The sequence below is a fragment of the Neoarius graeffei genome, chromosome 10 (assembly GCF_027579695.1).
Source record: "Neoarius graeffei isolate fNeoGra1 chromosome 10, fNeoGra1.pri, whole genome shotgun sequence".
NCBI lineage: Eukaryota > Metazoa > Chordata > Actinopteri > Siluriformes > Ariidae > Neoarius > Neoarius graeffei.
Genome location: NC_083578.1, coordinates 81477949 through 81502085, shown reverse-complemented (window position 1 = coordinate 81502085; position 24137 = coordinate 81477949). Strand labels below are relative to the sequence as shown.

At 42.0% G+C, this 24137-nt stretch overlaps 1 protein-coding gene across 4 annotated transcripts in view; it reads right to left on the bottom strand.

Moving 5' to 3' along the window:
• Window positions 1-432: 432 nt before the first annotated feature.
• ptpn18 (protein tyrosine phosphatase non-receptor type 18) overlaps window positions 433-24137 on the bottom strand; it is a 113082-nt gene continuing 89377 nt past the window's right edge. For 3 of the 4 annotated variants that reach the window (XM_060932400.1, XM_060932401.1, XM_060932403.1), the window contains one exon: window positions 433-1332. In XM_060932400.1, the coding sequence (XP_060788383.1) occupies window positions 1193-1332 (140 nt within the window). In that variant the 3' untranslated portion in view covers window positions 433-1192. Of the gene's footprint in view, window positions 1333-18962; window positions 19240-24137 lie in introns of those variants that run through there. The other variant, XM_060932402.1, reaches the window with a different exon arrangement.

Below are 24137 nucleotides of genomic sequence, written 5' to 3'. Positions count from 1 at the left end.
GTTCTCGGAATAAATAAATAAATAAATAAATAGCAGTAAGTTAATGAAAACAATTAACAACACATTGAATCATCAATAAAGCCATAAAATAATAATATAACAATTAATTAATTTATGAAATCAATATTATAAATTTTAATATTTTTCATAATAAAATTTGTAACGTTTTAATAATTCAAATTTTAAAATAAATTTAAAATTAATTAATTTAAGAAATAAAAATAAAAACTAATTTAATACAGTTTTAATTTAATTTTAAATATGTAAAAAAATGTAAAATTTTAGAAATTATGGATATATAAATTGTAAAAATTTTACAATAAACTTAAAATTAATTAATTTAATAAATAAAGATAAAAACAAATTTATTAAATTTTATATATATATATATATGACAAACTGGTGCTCCGTCTGAGGAATCATCTCTACGCATTACATCATCCAATTCTTTTATTATTTGTTTGTATTTTCCAGTGTCAGAAAAATACAAACAACACATTACGAGACAGTAATGGACCTCATTTTGAATCATGCATAACTCTACAATGTGAGGCAAAGCTAAAGGGGAAGGAATAAGGAGAAAGGGGAAAAAAGATCGAGTAAATAAAGAGGAAAAAGAAACAATAGTGTAGGGTGAGAGAAATGAGTTGAGACAAAGAAACGAAAGAAAGCAAGAAAGATGGAAAGCTAGCAAAGTGAGCAAGCGAGGGAGATGGGGATGAAGAGACAGAGCGATGGGGGGAAAACAGGCTTTGCTGCATGTCGCCTGTGCCAGGTCTTGGCATGTCTCTGCGGCGTCTGGATGAGAGTTTTTCAGCTTTCTTCTGAGCGCATCTCCGAGTGAGCTGAGTGAACAGGCCTGGGCTGGGCGCCGCTATAGCAGCTCTGACACGGCGGTAAACACTCTCCTCCTGAAATAGAACACGCATTCGTATGGCTTTTTCCCACTTACTCACAGTCTGCTTCACATTTGTTCTCAGTTACAAAATGTACCTATGGTGTTACTGCACTCATAAATCAAGCAGACACCGAAAGAACGGGAGACAGGTGTTTGGGACGTGGAAGAAACAGTAGTGTGAGTGTGATCGAGTGGACGTGGGTTTGAGCTGCCTCGCTTTCTTTGTCCAAATGAATCGTGGAGTTGGAGATGAAAACTGAATGAGTTTGGAGGCTTCAGCTTGAACAGCAGATGCTATTCTTCCTCTCTCTCTCCATATTCACACATGCCTGTGGTCTCTCTTCCACTCGTTTTCGCCAACACCCAGTTCCAGAGGGAGATCCAACTAGGCCTGTGCCACGCAGCACTGCCTCTCGGATACCGCCAACCACCTTCTGAGAGAGAGAGAGAGAGAGAGAGAGAGAGATGATTGGCGAACAGAAGGGTAGCTACAGCACGCTATGCAGCCCTGAGTCCCCTGGGGAATATAATCTGTAGTTAACTGTAGGTCCTCAAATCCCACACTCCTCTGCTTTACTGCCTATAGCTTCGGTGTTAGAAACCTAGCTGCTTCCAGAGCACATTAATAAATAGTAGGAATGTTCCAATCCCCCTTTTTTCCCCCTTTTTTTTGATACCAGTTCCTATCCAGCTCCTGTCAATGCACATTTGTTTTATCCAAAGCTACAGATTTATCCAAATGGCCCATATCTCTATTCCTATCACAAAGGTCGAAAGCAGGGGTGCAAAGTATACACAGTTTATGGAATGATGGGTCTAATACGGCGGAAAAACTCATAATGGTACATGATATTATCTACTAGTTGCTATCTTATGTCTTTGATTGCTGCCCAGACACAGTTACTTTATCAGCTAGAGCACTGGTTCGAAAAATGGGGTCTGGGGACTTGGAAAAGGGGTCCTTGGAGCAAATCCAGAGGGTCCGTGACTTGAAAATCGTTGGAAATTGTCACATCATATGTTCAAAGTTACAGTATTATATTTAGGGGTCCAAGCATCAAACACAACTCAGACGTAACGTCTTCTATCAGTGGAAATGTCAGGAATTTTTTATCACAAGATAGATCTATACTATGGGGGTCCATGGAGTTTATTTTACAGTTTAAGAAGTTAAAAATGTTTGAGAACCATTGCACTAGAGGACCTTTGGCATTATTTGGCACCGTTTGCCCATCCACAGGAGCGCATACTGGCTAATGTACACAAACAGGCTAGAATTATACAGTGCACTGGGGAAAATGTCTTCGTTGAATAAACATACAGTGGAGTCTGAATATCAAGTGTTGCAGGAGAAATGTACGTCTGGGAAATAAACCACAAAACCCATTTGTTTAATTTGCTCACACCAAGTGGCTGTTACTAGAGAATTTAATATTCAATGGCATGATGAAAGCAATCTTGGTTTAAAAAATATGACCAACAGAATATGAGGCACTTCCAGATATACCAGGTACATGAGGTAACTGCAGCTCTCAGAAAGCAACAGTCTGTTTTCAGTCACCATTGTGAGACCAATGATGCTGCGAGTAAATGTCAACAAGACGTTCTGGCACTGGGAGAACTTGGGAAAGTCAACCTGAGCTCAGGATTGAATTGGGGAAGCGACAGGGCAATGGAGGTAGCAATATTATCTGCTGCATCACTGTGCCACCCTTTTGATTAATCTACACCAATCAACAGTCTGGTCATTCAGCAACGTGTTTGTGCTATAAATCATATCTTCTTCTTCTTCTTCTTTTGGCTGCTCCCGATTAGGGGTCGCCACAGCAGATCTTTCGTCTCCATTGCTCCTTGTCTTCTGCATCCTTCTCTACCACACCTGCCACTTTCATGTCCTCTCTCACCACATCCATGTATCTCCTCTTTGGGCTTCCTCGTTTTCGTGTGCCTGGCAGCTCCATCCTCAACATTCTCCTTCCAACATGCTCTGCATCTCTTCTCAGGATGTGCCCATACCATCTCAGTCTCATCTCTCTTAGCTTAATTCCCAAGCTCTCCACATGTGCTGTCCCTCTGATGTTCTCGTTCCTTATCCTGTCCAACCTTGCCACTCCCATCGCAAACCTTAACATCCTCAACTCCGCCACCTCCAACTTTGCCTCCTGTCTCTTCGTTAAGAGTACGGTCTCCAATCCCTACATCACAGCTAGTCTCACTACTGTCTGATACATCTGACCTTTCACTTTTGCTGGAGCTTTCCTATCACAAATGGCTCCTGAAATCCTTCTCCAACTGCTCCGCCCTGCCTGAACTCTCTCTTGACCCATCCATATGGTGCTATAAACCATACGGATGGGTCAAATTTCCATCTCAGTAGGAGTAATGGGCGATTGGTTTAGCTTTTTATTGACACTTGATATAAAACACCACATATCTATTTGAAATAGAGGCATTATTATTATTGATGTAGTGGTTAGCAATGTTGCCTCACAGCAAGAAAGTTCTGGTTTCGAGCCCAGTGGTCGACGAGGGCCTTTCTGTGTGGCGTTTGCATGTTCTCCCTGTGTCTGTGTGGGTTTCCTGCAGGTGCTCCGGTTTCCTCCACAGTCCAAAGACATGCAGGTTAGGCTAACTGGTGGCTCTAAATTGGCCGTAGGTGTGAATGTGAGTGTGAATGGTTGTTTGTCTCTATATGTCAGCCCTGTGATGACCTGGCAACTTGTCCAGGGTGTACCCCACCTCTCACCCATAGTCAGCTGGGATAGGCTCCAGCTTGCCCGCAACCCTGTACAGGATAAACAGTTACGGATAATGGATGTATTATTATTATTATTATTATTATTATTATTATTATTATCTGTTAAAGCTGGATGTCAAAAATCGCCAAAGACACCTGAAGGTTAAAGTGCATATTCTGGACCAATTTTGTTTTTTTTTATATGAAAGTACGTCCCTTTACACACTCATCCAGAAGGGTAATTTTGCACAAGGCCATCTGTCTACAGCAGAAAAAAATAAAATAACAAAACGTGTCTGTAAAAATCCCAAGGGAGTCTGGAGTCAGATTCTTGACGTTACCTGCGGAAGCGCCAGCAGGCTGAGAGAGCTTGCACGGTTTCAGTGCACAGCCTGTGTAGACCAAGTTTAGCAGCTAGCGATTTTGCACTGAAATATGGAATTGTCACCTGAGCGCAATGTTACTTCACCTTTGGATGAAGAATATAATACGATGTCAGAATTGGGGCTTCATCTGTTTGGATTTGGTGATGATTCAAGTAGTGAAGACGACGGAGACAACACCGGGGATTAGACCCCGAAGCCGTTTGTTTTCAGGATAATGGCTGGCTGATGAAATTATTGGCTGGCTAGCTGACTCAGCCAAAACCTTAATGGCTGCTGCAGCCACCAAAATGTTTATGGCTACAAATGGCTGATACTGGACGTCACTGTGTGGCATATATCCGGGCGAACGGATCAAACAAATGGGGGGAATAAATAGCAAATTACCACAGGTCCCCTGGTCTCTTACTTCATTGTAAATATAAATCTAGCAAGATTGTAGTTCAATGCTAATAATAAGCTAATCTGGCTTGTTCGAGGAAGGCATCTAGCTATCTACTCTCACTAGCAATGACCAGTGAAGGACTGGCAGCTATCTTACTATGATGAAAGTAGAGTGGTGGAGTACTTTTTTTTTTATCAATCTCGAAGTATGTGAAACAAACAAACAAACAAAAAAAAATACCTTTACACTTTCCCTCAGCAGCGGCAAAGAATGCAGCCATCTTGTCGATATCGGAGTCGATTGATGCTCTGGGTGGGTTCCCGGGTTCCCCAGTGTATCGTGGTAACGGTGTGAGGGGCGGGAAGCCAGACAGGTAGTCACAATGGCAAGCTTGTGGTGGCTCTCTGTGCTGTGATATCAGTTCTAAATCTCTACAGTGTATGCCTATACGTCTCTATTGTGTTACTACTAGTGTGTACAGTTGATCATGTTTGTGTCACTTTTCTTGTAGCTCATGATGTGGATAAACCCATTATTTGATGTACACAATTCTTAGTGGCTCAGCCAAATTTTATTAGATAGCGGCTCAAATTGGCTTACAAAATTATTGGCTGGTGGCGGCTCAAATTCTAAATGGCGGTTTTAGCGGCGCCTGGCGGCGGCTTCGGGGTCTACCGGGGATGTAAGTAATACGGTCGTTTTCTCATAAACAAACCAGCGCTGACGTAGGATTCAGAGGGAGGCGTCCCGCACATGACGTCACGAAAATCAATGTTTGCCGGGAAATCCAAACGCCAAGTTTTTTCAGAGGCGGACCAATTCGCCTCAAATGGCTTGATTTCAACTGAATTTTTCTGGTCTTGCGCAAGGTAAAAAAACTGCACAAAATGCGAAATGTGACAGATATTTGACCAAACTTTAATTATAAAATAGGAGAATTACATTGATCTTGCTCCTGAATTTACCCATGATATGCACTTTAAAGCATTAGCTTACTGTATTTTATTCACTTTTTCATCATAAAGTACATAACTGTGACAACTGTGAGGTGTTCAATTAGGAACAAAATGAAAAGGAAAGTACAGTACCGTGCAAAAGTCTTGTCTTTACAAGGAACCACTTTATTAGGAACACCCATCCACCTACTGTTTGATGTAGTTCTCTAATCAGCCGATCCCTTGACAGCAGCACAGTGCATCAAATCACGCCGATACAAATCAAGAGCTTCAGTTAATTAACGTTCACTTCAAACATCAGAATGGGGAAAACTCTGATCTCACAGTGAAGTGTGACTTTCTTTCACTGTGGCATGAGTGTTGGTTTGAGCCAGATGGGCTGGTTTGAGTATTTCAGAAACTGCTGATGTCCTGGGGTTCTCACACACAGCAGTGTCTGGAGTTTACACAGACAGAATGGTGCAAAAAACAAAAAACACCGAGTGAGTGAGTGACAATTCTGTGAGCGGAAACAAACGCCTTGTTGATAAGAGAGGTCGGAGGAAAATGCCCAGATTGGTTCGAGCTGCCAGGAAGGATATAGCAACTCATAGCAACTCTTTACAACCGTGGTGAGAAGAAAAGCATCTCAGCATGCAACAGCTGAACAGAAGACCACATTGGGTTCCACTCCTACAGCCAAGAACAGGAGTCTTAGAATCAAGAACAAGTTCCTAATAAAGTGTCCGGTGAGTGTGTGTACTGTATATGTATATATATATATATATATACACTACCGTTCAAAAGTTTGGGGTCACCCAGACAATTTTGTGTTTTCCATGAAAAGTCACACTTTCATTTCCCACCATAAGTTGTAAAATGAATAGAAAATATAGTCAAGACATTTTTATATATATATATATATATGCGGCATGGTGGTGTAGTGGTTAGCGCTGTCGCCTCACAGCAAGAAGGTCCTGGGTTTGAGCCCCGGGGCCGGCGAGGGCCTTTCTGTGTGGAGTTGGTGACGGAGTCTACTTGGCCATGGATGCAGTTCCAACTGTAGAATCTAAGGGACTGTATTTTAGCGGAAGCAAAAAAAAAATCATTTTTCAGTCAATATTTTGTGACAAATTATTGATTTCTTTAGTAAGTAGCCATGTAATAAGTGAGATAATGTACAGCGTGCTGTTCCTGCATCAACCTGTTGGGCTTTCTTTCTTTCCACAATAAAAACCGTCTCGCTCTACCTTGCATTATGGAAGGAGTCTCCAGTGTCAGAGCTTTGGAATAGTCTGTTTTCCACCACAGGAAAGTCTTCAGGGAGTTTGGAGGTGTTATGGTTGCTTGATAAGAGGCTGCTAAGCTACGTTTATTTATTATTATTTTGCTTTATTAACTTCAAGAAAGCGGGCGGCACGGTGGTGTAGTGGTTAGCACTGTCGCCTCACAGCAAGAAGGTCCGGGTTCGAGCCCCGTGGCCGGTGAGGGTCTTTCTGTGCGGAGTTTGCATGTTGTCTGCGTGGGTTTCCTCCGAGTGCTCCGGTTTCCCCCACAGTCCAAAGACATGCAGGTTAGGTTAACTGGTGACTCTAAATTGACCGTAGGTGTGAATGTGAGTGTGAATGGTTGTCTGTGTCTATGTGTCAGCCCTGTGATGACCTGGCGACTTGTCCAGGGTGTACCCCGCCTTTCGCCCGTAGTCAGCTGGGATAGGCTCCAGCTTGCCTGCAACCCTGTAGGACAGGATAAAGCAGCTAGAGATAATGAGATGAGATGAGAGGTTGGTGAGGGAATGGATGTTTGTAGCTACTATAATATAAGTGATAACAGGGACTATAATGCTTCGTGGATCTTCCACAACATTAAAAATAAATGTAAGCAAATGTGTCATTTTTTAAAATGAATATGAATTATCATCCTTGCTCATTATTTGGGATGTGCTGTGACAGAAAAATAATCATAACAATCCTTGATAACAGGAACAGTTGTCTGAAAAACAAAATGTCAGTCTAGTGCACTAGACTGGAAAATAGATTTATCTATCCGTATGTTCAGGCCAACATGATTGTCGTGTCTCTGCGTCCCTCTAATAACAAACCCAACTAACACAAAGCATTCATACCAAATAACATCTAACCAATCACACTTAAGTAGGCGAGAAAGTGGTAATGAACTGCCTGCGTGTCCTTGTGCGAAGGTTTATAATTCAGTCCGGGTGTGGCGTTTTGTTATCCGTCGGTTCTCCTCACTAAGGTCTTTTTGTTTTCCCTGATAGGTGTAATTGTGTTTTAAAGTTCCTTTGTAGCAGCTCATAATGCAGCGCTCATTTCCTGAAGGACGGGACAACAATGAGATGTGATGAATATGTTGAAGTGGAGCCCAACCTGTGGTGCGAGAAGCATTATTCCAGGCCCACTGAAAGGAAATTTGAAAAGTGTGCAATGTCACAAAAGCATGACAGGCCAATTAAGACAAAGACATGCGTAATTAAACTTGGTGTGGTGAAGGATATGGGTTCATCCCTGGTTTGGTATAAAAGGTTGTGTTTTTAGTTGAAAATCTCATCAATGTACTGCTGCACAGAGAGAGAGAGAGAGAGAGAGAGAGAGAGAGGTTACATGGATTAAGTGATGAAGGTGTAATGTGTTGTATTAAAGCTGTATGTCACTTCATTATCAGGATATCATTACAGTTATTGAACCCTGGCTTCTGGATGACAGAGGCACACTTCAGGGTCTTAAAGCCCTCCAGGTTCTTCAAACCAGACAAGCTCTTTTTTTTTTTTTTTTTGCTTATTTGTCATCTTGTTTCATCTCCCCTATCACATCTTCTCTATCCCTCTCTCCCTTTTCTCTCTCACTCACAACATCTCTCTCTCTTTGACACACACATTCTCTCTTACCCTCTCTTTTCCTGTTTTCTTTCTCTCTTGTTCTCTCTCATTCTCTCTTTCTTTTTCTCCTCTCTCTCTGTATCACATTCTCTATCTCTATCCCTCTCTCTTTCCTCAGATTCCTTTCTCTCATGTTCTCCTTCATTCTCTTTTCCTTTTCTCTCTCACTCATACCATCTTCTCTCTCTCTCTCTCTCTCTCTCCCTCTCTCTCTCACACACACATTCTTTATCTCTTACCCTCTCTCTTTTCCTCTGTTTTCTTCCTCTCTTATTCTCCCTCATTCTCTCTTTCATTTTCTCCTCTCTCTCTGTGTGTATCACATTCTCTATCTCATACCCTCTCTCTTTCCTCAGATTCCTTTCTCTCCTTCATTCTCTCTTCCTTTTTTCTCTCTCATACCATCTTTTTTCTCTCTCCCCCTTAGACTCTCTCTCTCTCTCTCTCTCTCTCTCTCTCTCACACACACACACACACACACATACACATTCTTTATCTCTTACTCTCTTCCTGTTTTCTTTCTCTCTTGTTCTCCCTCACTCTCTCTTGTTCTCTCTCCCTATCTCTCTCTCTCTCTCCTCAGATTCCTTTCTGTTCTCCTTCATTCTCTCCTCCTTTTCTTTCTCACTCATACCACCTCTCTCTCTCTCTTTCTCACACACTATCTCTTCCTCTCTCGTTTCCTCTGTTTTCTTCCTCTCTTGTTCTCTCTCTTTCCTCTTCTCCTTTCTTTCTTGTTCTCACTCACTGTCATTCTCTCTCTCCTTCTTTTTCTCTCTGTCCATGTCTCATTCTTTCTTTCTCTCTGTTTTCTCTCTCTCTCTCATTTTTTACCCTCACGCTTTCTCCCTCTCTCGTTCTCTCTCCATTTCATTCCCTTTCACACACTCATTTTCATGGCATTTCATGTCGTCTCCATCTCTTTTTCTCTCTGTGCTTCTCTCATCTCCCCCTCTTTCATTCTCTCTCAATTTGTCTCCCTCTCTCTTTTACTCCCTCCCTCTCTCTCTTTCACATTCCCTATCTCTTATCCTCTCCCTTTTCCTGTTTTTTCTCTCTCTTGTTCTCCCTCATTCTCTCTCTTTCTTTTTGTCCTTTCTCTCTTGTCCTCTCTCCCTCCATCTCTCGTTTTTTTCCTCTCCCTCTTCCTTTTTCTGTTTTCCCTCTCATTTTTTCTCCCTCTCTTGTTCTCTCTCCATTTCATTCTCTTTCACACTCTCTCATTTTCATGGCACTTCATTTTGTCTCCATCTCTTTTTCTCTCCCTGCCTCTCGCACCCCCCCTTTCATTCTCTCTCATTTTCTCTTCCTCTTTCTTTTACTCGCTCCCTCTCTCATTATCTCTCTCTCGCTCTCTCTCTCTCTCTCTGCTCCAGGATTTGGCTCAGGAATCTCTGTAAAAACGCTCAATTCAGCGCTACTCTCTCTCATCTGAATCCAAAAGCACTCATCAAAAGGCCAAAGCAAACCCAAACCCCCTCCCTCTCCTACTGTACACTGCACTACCTCAGCTCACTCCCACACACACACACACACACACACACACTTCAATATGTGACCAATAATCTGATGCATAGACCCTGTTTAAGCTCCCCCCCCCTTCATCGCAAGTCCCCTCGAACGTTCAGTCAATCCTTCGAACTAATCGCCTTTCCTTTTGAATCTCTTGCTGTTTGCCAGTTTGAGATAAAGCACCCTTATGTTGTTTTTGTTTTGGGGAACAATAATTAATTATTTGATGTTAATCACGGTTTTAACCAACCATACGAGCTGACATTGAAATATTTCCTGTTGGAGAGAAACGTGATACACTATAGACACAGTCTCACACACACACACACACACACACACACACACACACACACACACACACACACACACACACACCACAACCATGTATCCACAAACATAAGAGCACCCTTTTGCAGTTCGGTACAGGAGAATGGCTTTCAGTTTCCTCACCGTCTGCACATGATGCATTGGATCCTGAGCCTCTTTAACCCTTAAACTCTAGAATTGTGCTTGATCACACCTCCTTTACTCGGACTGAAGAGACAGCACACTGTCCAGTTTCAGTGTCGCCTCAGATTCCTCTTCTTGGCTGACAAAAGTGACGTCTGATGTGGTCTTTTGCTCTTGCAGCCCATCTTCCTCAAGGTTTGACGTGTTTTGCACTTTGAGATGCTTTTCCGCTCACCACGGATCTACAGAGTTACTGTTAACTTATTTGAGTTACCGTAACCTTCTTGTAAGCTCCAGTCAGGTTGGACCTTTCTCATCAAAAATGTGTTTTTTGGTTTTCACACCATTCTGTTGAAACTCTAGAGAATGTTCTGTGCTACATCCATGTTAATACGTTTTAGTATTAAAACATAAACATCGCAAAAGTGATGTGTTTTAAAACCTAAAACGTATGAACATGGACGTAGCCTCAAACCTCGCGCCAACAACCTTGCCAAGATCAAAGACACAGAGATTATGTGAAAATTAACTTTAGCTCTTGACCTTTGATGCTTGGCGCTGCTGCCACGTGATTGGCTGATCGGATCATTGCATGAATGTGCACGCGTACAGGTGTTTCTACTGGCGTTGATGGAGAGCGTACAATGAGACCGTCAGTGACGGCGTAGCTCACTCCGGCCCCGTCTAGTCCAGAAGTGGGCCACTTTGCACAGTTCTACTCTCAACCAGTCACGATCAAATATTTGAGAGTAGAACTGTGCAAAGTGGCCCAATTTAGATCGTTCCTTCTGGACTAGACAGGGCCGGGGTGGGTAGAAGTTATATGCACTCCTACCTTCATGCCAGAAAGAATCAAAATGGGGAAGAATTGACCGAGAAGAAGCAATGTTTGTTGAACTGCTCATTAAGACTTAATTAGTCCATAACTTTATTAATAATTGTAATTAAGCAAATCTGGGTAGAAGTGTACCCTAGGTACCCCTGCCTTCATGCCAGAAAGAATCAAAATGGGGGACGAATTGAGGGAGAAGAAGCGATTTGTGTGGAAACTGCTCGTTAGGGCTTAATTAATCCATATCTTCATGGTAGAAGCTATCTATATGCACCCCAGGCAGACCTACCTTCCTGCCAAAAAGAATAAATATCAGTGAAGAACTGGGACAGAAGAAGCGATTTTTGTGAAATGTGGATGATGCCAAATGGATGACGGACAACACATGATGGCATAAACTCATCGCCTGTCAGCTGGATGAACTAAATATAGAAGAAGAAGAAGAAGAAGAAGAAGAAGAAGAAGAGGGCTTTATTTATTATATAAATGCCCTTGAGCAAGGTACTTAACCCCTGACTGCTCCCCGGGCACTGTACTATGGCTGCCCACTGCTCTGGGTGTGTGCGCGTGTGTTCACTGCTTCAGATGGGTTAAATGCAGTGGATGAATCTCACTGTGCTTGAAGTGTGTGTGCGACATAAAGGTTTTTTCTTCTTCTTCTTCTTCTATTTGTTACATGTGAAATTCATCCTCTGCATTTAACCCATCTGAAGCAGTGAACACACACACACACACACACACACACACACCCAGAGCAGTTGGCAGTTATGCTACAGTGCCCAGGGAGCAGTTGCTCAAGGGCACATCAGCCCAAGGCCGCCACAAGTTAACCTAACCGCATGTCTTTGGACTGTTGGGGAAACCCGCACAGACACGGGGAGAACATGCAAACTCTACACAGATAGGCCCCCGTCAGCCACTGGGCTCGAACCCAGAACCTTCTTACTGTGAGGCAACGATGTTAACCACTCCACCACCAAGACGGTGGCAATGATATACAGTAACCGCTGCACTTTAGAATAAAGCAGAGATGAACAAAAATGTTCTCATAGCTGTTCCTAAGTAGTTTCAGACAATATTTATTACAGATAGCATTTATTGATGCCTCATTATCACTGTATTAAGCCCTAATTATTTTGGAGTTTAGAACAAAGTATTGAAATTCATTTCTGAGGTAAGTGTAAATATGATGCAGATGTCATTGGTTGGCTGAAAAGTTTAGGATGAAAACTCTGGAATATTCCTTTTAGGTGAAGTACACAACACGAACACTACACTGGCTTTGTGTTACCGCTAATGGAATCACATTCAGGTTAAAACTAAAAATGACAAATAACAAAACAGGCACCATTTTGCTTCGCTAAACAAACTTCTTTGGTTGTGGTAATCCAGTCAGATAAATGGATGGGTCTCCATGGCTACAGGTGGCGGGAGCAGCGGGACGGCGGGAACGCAGCCCTCACCCAAACAGATGGGGAGAAACATGGCGCCGAGTGGATCGATATCCACGCGCTCGGCTGAACACTGGCTCCTCTCTTCTCCTGGACGGAGAACAGCCCGAGGGCCAGCGTGAGCTCCTCAGCCCCTTGAGGACAACGGGGACGCTTTGTCTCCTCGAACACTGCGTGTACTGTCAGTGCCGGGAGAGAGGGGAAGATTGTGGGAGGTCAGGAGGATGATGAATGAGTTTACGGGGAGGACAGTAAATGCTTTTTACCACTTTCATCGATTTTTAGCGTGCTGACGAACACGAGGAGTTCTTCTGAAGAGGGAAACACGGCAGGCCACCACGACACGACGTTGTGTTAACTTGACCCGGGTCGTGTTAACTTTCCGTGTGCTGTGATGTGTACAGTAAAGATGACATGACAGGCTGAGGGAAAGAGTCGATAAGATTATTTGTGCTGTTGTCTGTCAATTGTGAGGGGGAAAAAAAATCGCTGAAGAAAATGCTGTACTGTTTGAGTGGTTTGGTTTGTTTCTTTGTAACTTTAAGACGAGTGAGTCTCTCGACAATAGGTTGCTTGTGCATGTGTGTGTTTGAGGGGGTGGTGTTGCTGTAGGGTGAGGTTGAAAAGCCATGGCAGAAGGTCATTAGATTCTAGTTTCACATTAGCATGTACTGAATGGGATTACCCAGCCAGAGGAACCCAGAGGACATCAAACTACACACACACACACACACACACACACACACACAGCCTATAGGCACGGTGCTATCAGAACAGTCATTAGTTGAACCCCTACGTACAACTCTCTCTCTCTCTCTCTCTCTCTTTCTCTCACACACACACATTCACAGAACAAAAGGGAAAAAGAGCCTCGACCAACCAGCGCTCCTCCATTCAAAAAGCCATAACGCTAAACACTCACTGAAGTATCATTTCATGTAATGGCAGGCTTTCTTTGCCAATGATGAGCACTCTTATATTTTACTCCTAGCCCGAGTGACCCGACGCACATCCACTTACATTTTATAAATGAAACAGGGCTCCTCACACAGTTATGGCACAATTAAAGCACCAGAGCTTTTTATAGCAATAAATGTTTGTCTTTGTTTATTGGCTGAGAAACAATTACATCCAACAGCCGCAGGATTCTCTGCTTATTGCATTATCTACACATCTGACCTGCTACAGCTGAGGAGTATATGAAACAATATTTCACACCCTGGACCTTATATAACACACTCATTACTGTGCAACTGAACTGGAAATCACTTCTATCATTTATCTATTATTATTATTATTATTATTATTATTATACACATAAATCTTGTCTGTATTATGTTTTTATAGTTTATTTTTTTAATAACCTTTTATTTTCAATGAATTTTCATTTTTTAGTTTGGTTCTTAAGCGAAATCGTGTTTTGTTTTGTAATTTAATAAACTCTCAGATTTACTGCTCATTTAAAACGCATATCTTATCAAAATACAGTGGTGCTTGAACATTTGTGAACCCTTTAGAATTTTCTATATTTCTGCATAAATATGACCTAAAACATCATCAGATTTTCATTGCGGTAACTGTTGATCAGTCCTGCACACCGGCTTGGAGGAATTTTAGCCCGTTCCTCCGTACAGAACAGCTTCAACTCTGGGATGTTGGTGGGTTTCCTCACATGAACTGCTCGCTTCAGGTCCTTCCACAACATTTCGATTGGTTTAAGATCAGGACTTTGACTTGGCCATTCCAAAACATTAACTTTATTCTTCTTTAAGCATTCTTTGGTAGAATGACTTGTGTGCTTAGGGTCGTTGTCTTGCTGCATGACCCACCTTCTCTTGAGATTCAGTTCATGGACAGATGTCCTGACATTTTCCTTTAGAATCCGCTGGTATCATTCAGAATTCATTGTTCCATCAGTGATGGCAAGCCGTCCTGGCCCAGATGCAGCAAAACAGGCCCAAACCATGATACTACCACCACCATGTTTCACAGATGGGATAAGGTTCTTGTGCTGGAATGCAGTGTTTTCCTTTCTCCAAACACTTCTCATTTAAACCAAAAAGTTCTATTTTGGTCTCATCCATCCACAAAACATTTTTCCAATAGCCTTCTGGCTTGTCCACATGATCTTTAGCAAACTACAGAGGAGCAGCAATGTTCTTTTTGGAGAGCAGTGGCTTTCTCCTTGCAACCTTGCCATGCACACCATTGTTGTTCAGTGTTCTCCTGATGATGGACTCATGAACATTAACATTAGCCAATGTGAGAGAGGCCTTCAGTTGCTTAGAAGTTACCCTGGGGTCCTTTGTGACCTCGCGAACTCTTACACGCCTTGTTCTTGGAGTGACCTTTGTTGGTCGACCACTCCTGGGGAGGGTAACAATGGTCTTGAATTTCCTCCATTTGTACACAATCTGTCTGTCTGTGGATTGGTGGAGTCCAAACTCTTTCGAGATGGTTTTGTAACCTTTTCCAGCCTGATGCGCATCAACACCTTTTCTGAGGTCCTCAGAAATCTCCTTTGTTTATACCATGATACACTTCCACAAACATGTGTTGTGAAGATCAGACTTTGATAGATCCCTGTTCTTTAAATAAAACAGGGTGCCCACTCACACCTGATTGTCATCCCACATACTTTTGCCACTCACAGATATATATCTGTGAAGATACTCAGTCGTCCAGGTACATAGTAATCTGTGGTTGGTAGGTTGGTGGGTTTTCAAAAAAATTAAATTAAATTAAATATATATTATACTGAGCGTATTTCCCACATGAATATTGGATCACTTTCCTCAATAAATAAATGACCAAGTATAATATTTTTTCTCATTTGTTAAACTGGATTCTCTTTATCTACTTTTAGGACTTGTGTGAAAATCTGATGTTGTTTTAGGTCATATTTATGCAGAAATATAGAAAATTCTAAAGGGTTCACAAACTTTCAAGCACCACTGTACCTTTCTTAAAAAAAGTGATTTTTAAAAAAAATGTATTTGGTTATTATCAAACCAAACTTTTCAAAAAGTAACATTTTTGAGTCATTAATTCAAGGCAAAATACATGTTAATGCCTTAACTCAAATCTTATATTAGACACAAGTTGAATGTATCACATCTGCAATGATTTCTTATTTATTCTGAATTATTCTGTAATTTATATATTATATATAAACACACTTCTCTCTCATTTGTTTTGTGTGTTCTCTTATCTTTCCCATATTGATGGATGGCTCAGGCTGCGTCCGAAATCACTCACTCATTCACTACTCCCTACTCACTATGAGGACTATATAGTGAGCTCATTGATAAAATTACAAAAAAAAACCAAATAAACAAGGGGCGGCACGGTGGTGTAGTGGTTAGCGCTGTCACCTCACAGCAAGAAGGTCCGGGTTCGAGCCCCGTGGCCGGCGAGGGCCTTTCTGTGTGGAGTTTGCATGTTCTCCCCGTGTCCGCGTGGGTTTCCTCCGGGTGCTCCGGTTTCCCCCACAGTCCAAAGACATGCAGGTTAGGTTAACTGGTGACTCTAAATTGACCGTAGGTGTGAATGTGAGTGTGAATGGTTGTCTGTGTCTATGTGTCAGCCCTGTGATGACCTGGCGACTTGTCCAGGGTGTACCCCACCTTTCGCCCGTAGTCAGCTGGGATAGGCTCCAGCTCGCCTGCGACCCTGTAGAACAGGATAAAGCGGCTAGAGATAATGAGATGAGACAAACAAAAAAAACCCCACTTTCGGACACTACTCTGCCACGCCGTTATTTACGTCATTACTGTCGCACAATTAAAACGTGCCAGATCAGTCGGCTGGTGGGTTTTCAAAAAAATAAAATTAAATTAAATATATATTATACTGAGCGTATTTCCCACATGAATCAAGACAAAGTGCTTTGTGTCTGCTGCATCTTTCAGTTCTTTTAAATCAAGGCTGAATACTTTCTTTCTTCTTTGCCTTTTATTAAATCAAATTTGAGGCTTTTGATTAATTCCTCACTCTGAACTAAAACTTTTATTCTTGCATTTTATCTCTCTTTTAGCTTTTTTTTAAATTCCCTTACTATTTTTAATTGTACTCGAATGCCCGTTTATAATGTGTTTCTTCCTCTGTCCATTCACCCCAACACACTTTTTTTTTTCTTTCAGTGCGACCGCAATGCACGATGGTATATATTGCTTGGTTAGTGACCATCGGTTGGTTGTACACTACTTTTCACAGTGCATTATGGGATACTATGAGTCCACTATATAAGTTGTAATAATTCTCTCTATAGACCCTTCCCACGTGACGTCACGACAAACGCGGCCGCCATTTTGGACATGAACTACCAGTAGTCTACCACAGCCAACAACGAGGAACGAGGGCAAAGCATCGAAAAGAATATAGCCATCAAAGAAAGTTTTTACTTTCAGCAAGACTTCCATCATGCCATTATATTGTTGTGCACCTGGATGTAGTAACCATCAACACACAAGGCAAGATTTAACATTTTATCGGATCCCGACAGATGCTGACCGATGGAGAAGATGGATGGTCTCTAAAATATTGGCAAAATGATGTTTATTGACATAGCAATCGTGTGTAACGGGAAGCATTTGCATATCCAAAGTGTTGTGCTTACATCAAAGATAAAATAAACCGATATGACAACGACTGCTGCTGCCAGGTTGGGGACACAAACTAGTAGAAAGGAAGTGTGCCAACAGACTTCCTTTGTGGTCGATTCTGCTTTAAGGTAAGATGCATTTAATTATTGGTCTGCTGTGGGTTTGGAATCGGTAGCCTGACCGATTCGTTCATGTTTGTGGTGCCATTTGTTTGTTGACGCGTGTTGAAATGGAAGATTGGTTGTTGACATGATTTCCAGTGATGCTTTGGTGCTGCTGTGGATCAGATGTGTTGAGTAGCCTGACTGTTTTTTTTTTCTTGCGTGTGGTATCATTGTTGACGCGAGGTTGTTTTTTGAACATGCCAATGCGGACACAATTTCCCCTGATGAGTTATGACTTCAGACGCGATGCGTGTGTGGAGGTGTGGAGTCCGCGTGACGTGCGTAAGATAGGCTTCTCATGTGTTTGGAGATCCGCGCTCTGAGACAAGCACAAGCACCTCCCCCAAGGGAAAAAAAGGGACCCCCCGAAAATATTGGCATAGTTCGAACACTGGGTTGGAGAAAGTAATGGCAAATAGTGAGTGCACAAACCACAGAAGGTAAACTGTACACAGCGCCAGGGCAGTGTGATGGTATGTCTACTTTTAGATTGTGTTAGCTTATCAATGAACACACTCATCACTCGACGAGTTTCACGTCTTTACGACGGATACTTAAATGTGTGTGTTAGGTATTATTGTTGCAGTCTAAGCAGTCATTGTAGCAGCTAGATGAGCGAGAACCGAAAGGGTCTGTGCCATAAACCGTTATTTCTTCATGTCCAAAATGGCGGTCGCGTTTACGAAGGTCACGTGAGTGAAAAGGGTCTATACTCGTACATTCGTACAGCACTACAAAATACCGAACTCACTATATAGTCCACGATATAGTGAGTCATGAGTGATTTTGGGCACAGCGTATGGGAATTTGGCCTTTGTGTCACCTCGTATTTGTCCCCCAGTTAATCAGGAAGTCATGGATTACAGCTTGAAAGTTCCTACACACTCTAATCAACTCAGAAATGTGTAATTTAAATGGGAAACATGCTTCAGTTATATTGTGTTCACGATCATTTCCAGGGTGCCAATAATAGTGGGACGTCTTTTGTTGAAAATACAGTAATTATTCCTTGATGAGGTTTTTTTTTTTGCTTTGAATAAATGTATTTCAGTTGAAGGTTGGATTTTGCTCATTTTTTCAGTGAGATGAAGCGACTTCAGCTTTTTACCGATCTTCACAAGGGGTGCCAATAATTGTATTATAACTACTTATTGTAGCTCCAGTGCAGTTTCTCTCAGAATCAATTCATGAATTATGATTAATCAATGCAATTAGTCTTTCTTTCTGTGTAGCTCAGAATTAAGTGCTGCTCTTGTGTCATTTTTTTTGTTTATTATTATGAAACTGATCCTAGATCAGAAGGTTTTTTTTATTGTGTATAAGCTCTTGGTTTAATCCAGTCCCAGAATCTGATCTGGTGTCTGTGGTTACGTATTTAAAGTTGAGCTTAAACCCGATGGCAGAAATTTAATAGCAGCAGAGTCACAGGTCAATCTCTGCAGCTGCAAATCCTTCCAGAAGGTTCTATTTCAAACCTCTGGGCTGAATTAAATTTATAATAGGCTCATAAATTTTGATATAATATTTTTTAGATATACAAGTTGCACATGTATCTCGTAACACGGTACACACCCTCATCTATCCAAATAAGAGCTCAGATTATTCACGTGACCCAGTTTACCAGCTCTTGGCTCCTGAAGGGTTCGAGCTAAACCTCACCAGTGCCCTCTACTGGGTCATGCAGTGTATCACAGCAGCACACTGGACAAACCAGACACAAGGAAAACACATTTATTACAATAAATTAAACATGTACATTACAGTTGTAATAAACTCTTACATTACTTGCACCCACACACCCACTCAATCACACACACACACACCAAACCATCACCTCTTTCACAAAATAAAACGACTCCATGGATCAAATAAATGCTGAATATGTAGCTCTTTAGAGAACGTTGTTACTGGAATAGTTTCATCTCTCTGGTCGATTCCATTGTAAAGGCGGGTCTCTGGGTCCTTTGGGTTTCCTTACTCTGCATTTAAAACCTACAAGTCGACAAAAAACAACCGGATAAAACTGATGTGAAACTTTTTGAAGCATATAAACAGAAAAAGAGTTGACGTTTGCAAATTGCTTTCGAAGTGCAAAGAAAGTGCAAAGTCTAACTTTCACGTTGTTATTATTATTTTCTTGAGACAATATTATGCTCGCGCTTCTGGAATATTCTCGATATTTCACCATTTGATAACCATACAGCTATCGATAGTCAACCAATTTAAGGCTGTTTTTTAAAAAAAAATATAAAAGTTATAAATCACCTCCAAATCACTTGAGATCATTACCCTAATATCACACAAATCAAGACGCTAATTCAATGCAGCAAGTCTCCGGATAATATTGACATATTTTTGCAGCAAAAAAACCAAACAAAAAACGTTACGCACGTGAATGTCAAGAATATTACTGTATTATGTACAGTATACACCGATCAGGGCGGCACGGTGGTGTAGTGGTTAGCGCTGTCGCCTCACAGCAAGAAGGTCCTGGGTTCGAGCCCCGGGGCCGGCGAGGGCCTTTCTGTGCGGAGTTTGCATGTTCTCCCCGTGTCCGCGTGGGTTTCCTCCGGGTGCTCCGGTTTCCCCCACAGTCCAAAGACATGCAGGTTAGGTTAACTGGTGACTCTAAATTGACCGTAGGTGTGAATGTGAGTGTGAATGGTTGTCTGTGTCTATGTGTCAGCCCTGTGATGACCTGGCGACTTGTCCAGGGTGTACCCCGCCTTTCGCCCGTAGTCAGCTGGGATAGGCTCCAGCTTGCCTGCGACCCTGTAGAAGGATAAAGCGGCTAGAGATAATGAGATGAGATGAGATACACCGATCAGCCATAACATTAAAACCACTGACGTGAAGTGAATAACATTGTTTATTCTATTCACATTCACTGGATATGAGCAATCGCATACTCTGATTGGTTACTTTACTACCAGGATATCAGCCCATATACCGCGAGTAGAGGAAAACAAAATGGCGGCGCGTGTTGCTGAACCAACCGAGGACGAAATAAAAACTCGACTTGAAAACAAAACGCCCAAAAAATACACACACACACACACACACACACACACAAAAGCAACAAAATATGGAATGAAAGTATTTACTGGTAAGAACGTATGTTTTTTTTTTTTTGATGAATTATTATTCTAACATTTTTCACAAATTGCTACTGTCATTTCGCTGGTTTGTTTACATTCTTTATCTTTAAGCATTCAATTTTGTTGAAATTTTAAAAAGTTATTTTTCAAGTTTGCGAAAAATAAAAATAAAAAACGCTCCGTTTCTCAAAATCCAGTGAATGTGGATAGAATAAAACGGTTATTCCAGTCAATCTCGTGGTACACGGCTTATAGCCGACTCGGTGCTGCGCGTCTCATAGGCTATCAGCTCATGTACGACTCGATTTCGTGGAATAACTGTTAATTATCTCATTACAGTGGCACCTGTCAAGGGGTGGGATATATTAGGCAGCAGGAAAACAGTCAGTTCTTGAAGTTGATGTGTTGGAAGCAGGAAAAAATGGGCAAGCGTAAGTGAGCGACTTTGACAAGCAACAAATTGTGATGGATAGATGACTGGGTCTGAGCATGTCTAAAATGGCAGGTCTTGTGGGGTGTTCCCAGTATGCAGTGGTTAGTACAAATCAAAAGCGGTCCAAGGAAGGACAACCGGTCAACCGGTGACGGGGTCATGGGCAGTGTTGTGCATGAACGCGTTCAAAAGAACGCGTTCACTGAACACGCTCGTTTTTCCAAGAACTTTGAACTGAACGCAACAACTTTGTAATGAAAGAACTTGAACGTGAATTCGTTCAAATTATGCGACATGAACGACAAACATGAAGATGAACGAAACATGAAACCTGATGAATCGAGTGGCACGTCTACTTGCAAGATATTTTACGTTCTACTACTTCACTGTCAGTCTGATGTTGTTGTCACTCACTGCCCTGAGGTGCCGCGTGTGTGCAATGCATCATGGATAACGTAATGTGAAGCCGGAGATAGTGGATGGCTCTATGATTTGGCTCCATACTACGTTACCCATGACGCAGCAGAACAGAGTAGGCGTAACCCAGCATTCTCTAGCTACAGGCAGTGTTGCCAGATTGGGCGGTTTTAAGTGCATTTTGGCGGGTTTTGAACATATTTTGGCTGGAAAACGTCAGCAGTATCTGGCAACGCTGGCTACAGGCAGCAGACAGCGCGCACACCACAGCCGGCGCACACTCACAGCAACATGGCCTGTGAAAGTTCAAGTAGCGGCACGGAGAACACGGATGAGTACAATGCCAAATAATTTTAGAAATTTGATTGTTGTGTGCATACACAGATGTGTACTGAAGAATGAGGCTATCTGAAGTTTTCCTGTTTTGTATTTTGAGAAATAAAAAGCCCTTGAGCATGCATCCCTCTGTCTGATCAATATGGTTGATATGGTCAATGCTGTTGATATGGATCTTAAAATAGCACTCCTTCAGTGTATATACATATTGGCAGTCATGTTTTTAGAAACACACACATTTATGAGGAAGTCTAGTTGTCGTTTATTAGAAGTTACTGTTAGTTGAAACTGAAAGCATTTGTTTGAAGTCACGTGTAACGTTTTGGTAGCAGTGGTTGAGTCAGTGAAGAAATCAAAATATTTTGTCCTTTTTTCCATATATAGTATGTACAATAACTTCCATTTTGTGTGATAGAATATAATATCTATAATATGTGAGTAGTTTTGAGCTAGAATGTAGCATATGATTTTAGTCTTTATTTTCATATCCCGCCTAAAAGTAAAACGAACTGAACTTTGAACTAGTTCAGAATTAAAACTGAACTATGAACGTGAACAGTTCACTTTTAACATGTTTGAACTGAACTTGAACTAGTTCAAAAAAAGTGTGAACTTGCACAACACTGGTCATGGGTGTCGAAGACTCATTGGGTCTGAGCACGGGGCACGAAGGTGAGCCCACATGGTCTGATTCCACAGAAGAGCTACTGTCGCACAAATTGCTGAAAAAGTTAATGCTGGCTAAAACAGAAAGGTGTGCGCATTAACTTTTTCAGCGTTTCAACGGAAATGATGGAGGTTACTGGTGTATTGTTATCAATGTCTACCTACCGACTCATTATGTTTTGGAAATCTTCACCATTCAGTTCATTCATGTGTTGCAAATCACTGGTGATGTTATTTATGTCGCGCCACAGGGCTGGGCGGGGCGAGGGATATAAAAACACGGCCAGTATGCTTTAACTAGGTATTAAGTTTAACGCATTTAATCCTTTTATCGATCCTTTGACCACTGTTCTCGATAAGTGGAAATGATCAACACCTACGCCAGGCTCGTTAAGCCTTTGTTTGATGGCGTTAACATGTATTGTTAACTTGACTGCGGACTTGATTACTTCTTGCTTGTCTCGGGTGGAAAGAGGAGCGCATGGCTCAGTGTGTCATGTTCATGTACGCAGGCGAATGATGGATGTAATTGCAGGAAGAATGTTTATTTACAAGCAGTTCAAAAACGTAAGACAAAGGCAGGGGCGTGAAGCAGGGAATGGTCGAGGTAAAGACGAAAGGCAGAGCCCAAATACACAAAACAAAGTCAAAACCAGAAAGGCTATAGAGATCTTGCAGTCACGTGACCGGAAAGTACACAACCGCCATCGTGTCGGTCAAAAACACAGCAGAATACTGCTGCACTCGTGTACAGAATGGATCAATTTCAACCGACGGACTACACGGCTCATTTTTCTAATGAACAGATAACTAGATATATGTCTAAAATAAACGATCTACAGATTTGTGACCCTTATGGCTTTCCGGACGGAGTTTTCACGACCGGATTTTGAACTGCCAGCGGAATACCCGGACGTGTATAATTACCTCATTAACTTTCCCTCGCTGTTCAGTGGTGAAGCACTGCGTGCTTATAAATCTCTGGACAGTTATCTTTCCAGAAATTCAGGATTTGTCAGCGACTCAGATGTGGCATCTTGTAAACAAGAAAATGATCCTCACTGGATGGGTAAGTCACTTAAGTATTGAGTATAGCACTGACCAGCCGATTATAGAATAGAATGCTGTAATTCCAAATCGTCCATCTTGTTTACATGGATCTGGTGTTGGAGAGGTAGAGGCTTGGCAGTGGAGATTTGAGTAGCTGTTTTCTGAGCTTAGTCAACAGGCCGGCTCTGCCTGTAGCCTCGCTTCTGCTTCGGCTCCCGGCGCTGCCTCCTTCGCTTTGCTTCCGATAACAATCCACGGAGACCCCGCTGGTCTCGCAATCTGGTCTCGTCTGGAATGTTTTTTTTTTTCTCGTCCGGAATGTTGTGCATGCGATGGAAATCACTACAAACCGTCATTTTCTGCTGGAAACCAATGTCCAGTAAGTCCATACGGTTGTAGTGGATATTGAAGTCCGGTACAGACGAACAACACGCAAAAATACACACAAAAAACATAAAAACCGTGCACAGGTAGGGAGAGCTTGCAGCCGTTGTAGTAGAATTGTATATAGTAGGGTTTTCCAGAAGAAAAGGTAGAAGTAAAAGCAGAAGTAGAACCAGAAGTAGAAGTAGAAGGCGGAATATGGCGTTTGACCTACAAGATGGCGTCTGTTACAATCTGGATCGGCTGTGACGTCACATGCAAGATCTCTATACACAGATACAAGGCCTGGTAATGTGAGACACTCGGTACAGCAAGTATACTTTGCCAAGTCTGTGTGTTGAGAAAGTCTTTATAAACGCATGCTGTGATTGCACCCTAATCCGGAACAGGTGCATGGTAATTAGTCCTCATGGCACAAGGCGCACTCCGAGTGCCAGTGCATATGGGCGTGAGACAGTGTTTTTTGTTTGTTTGTTTTGTTTATTGTTTTGAAGACACTGACTCAT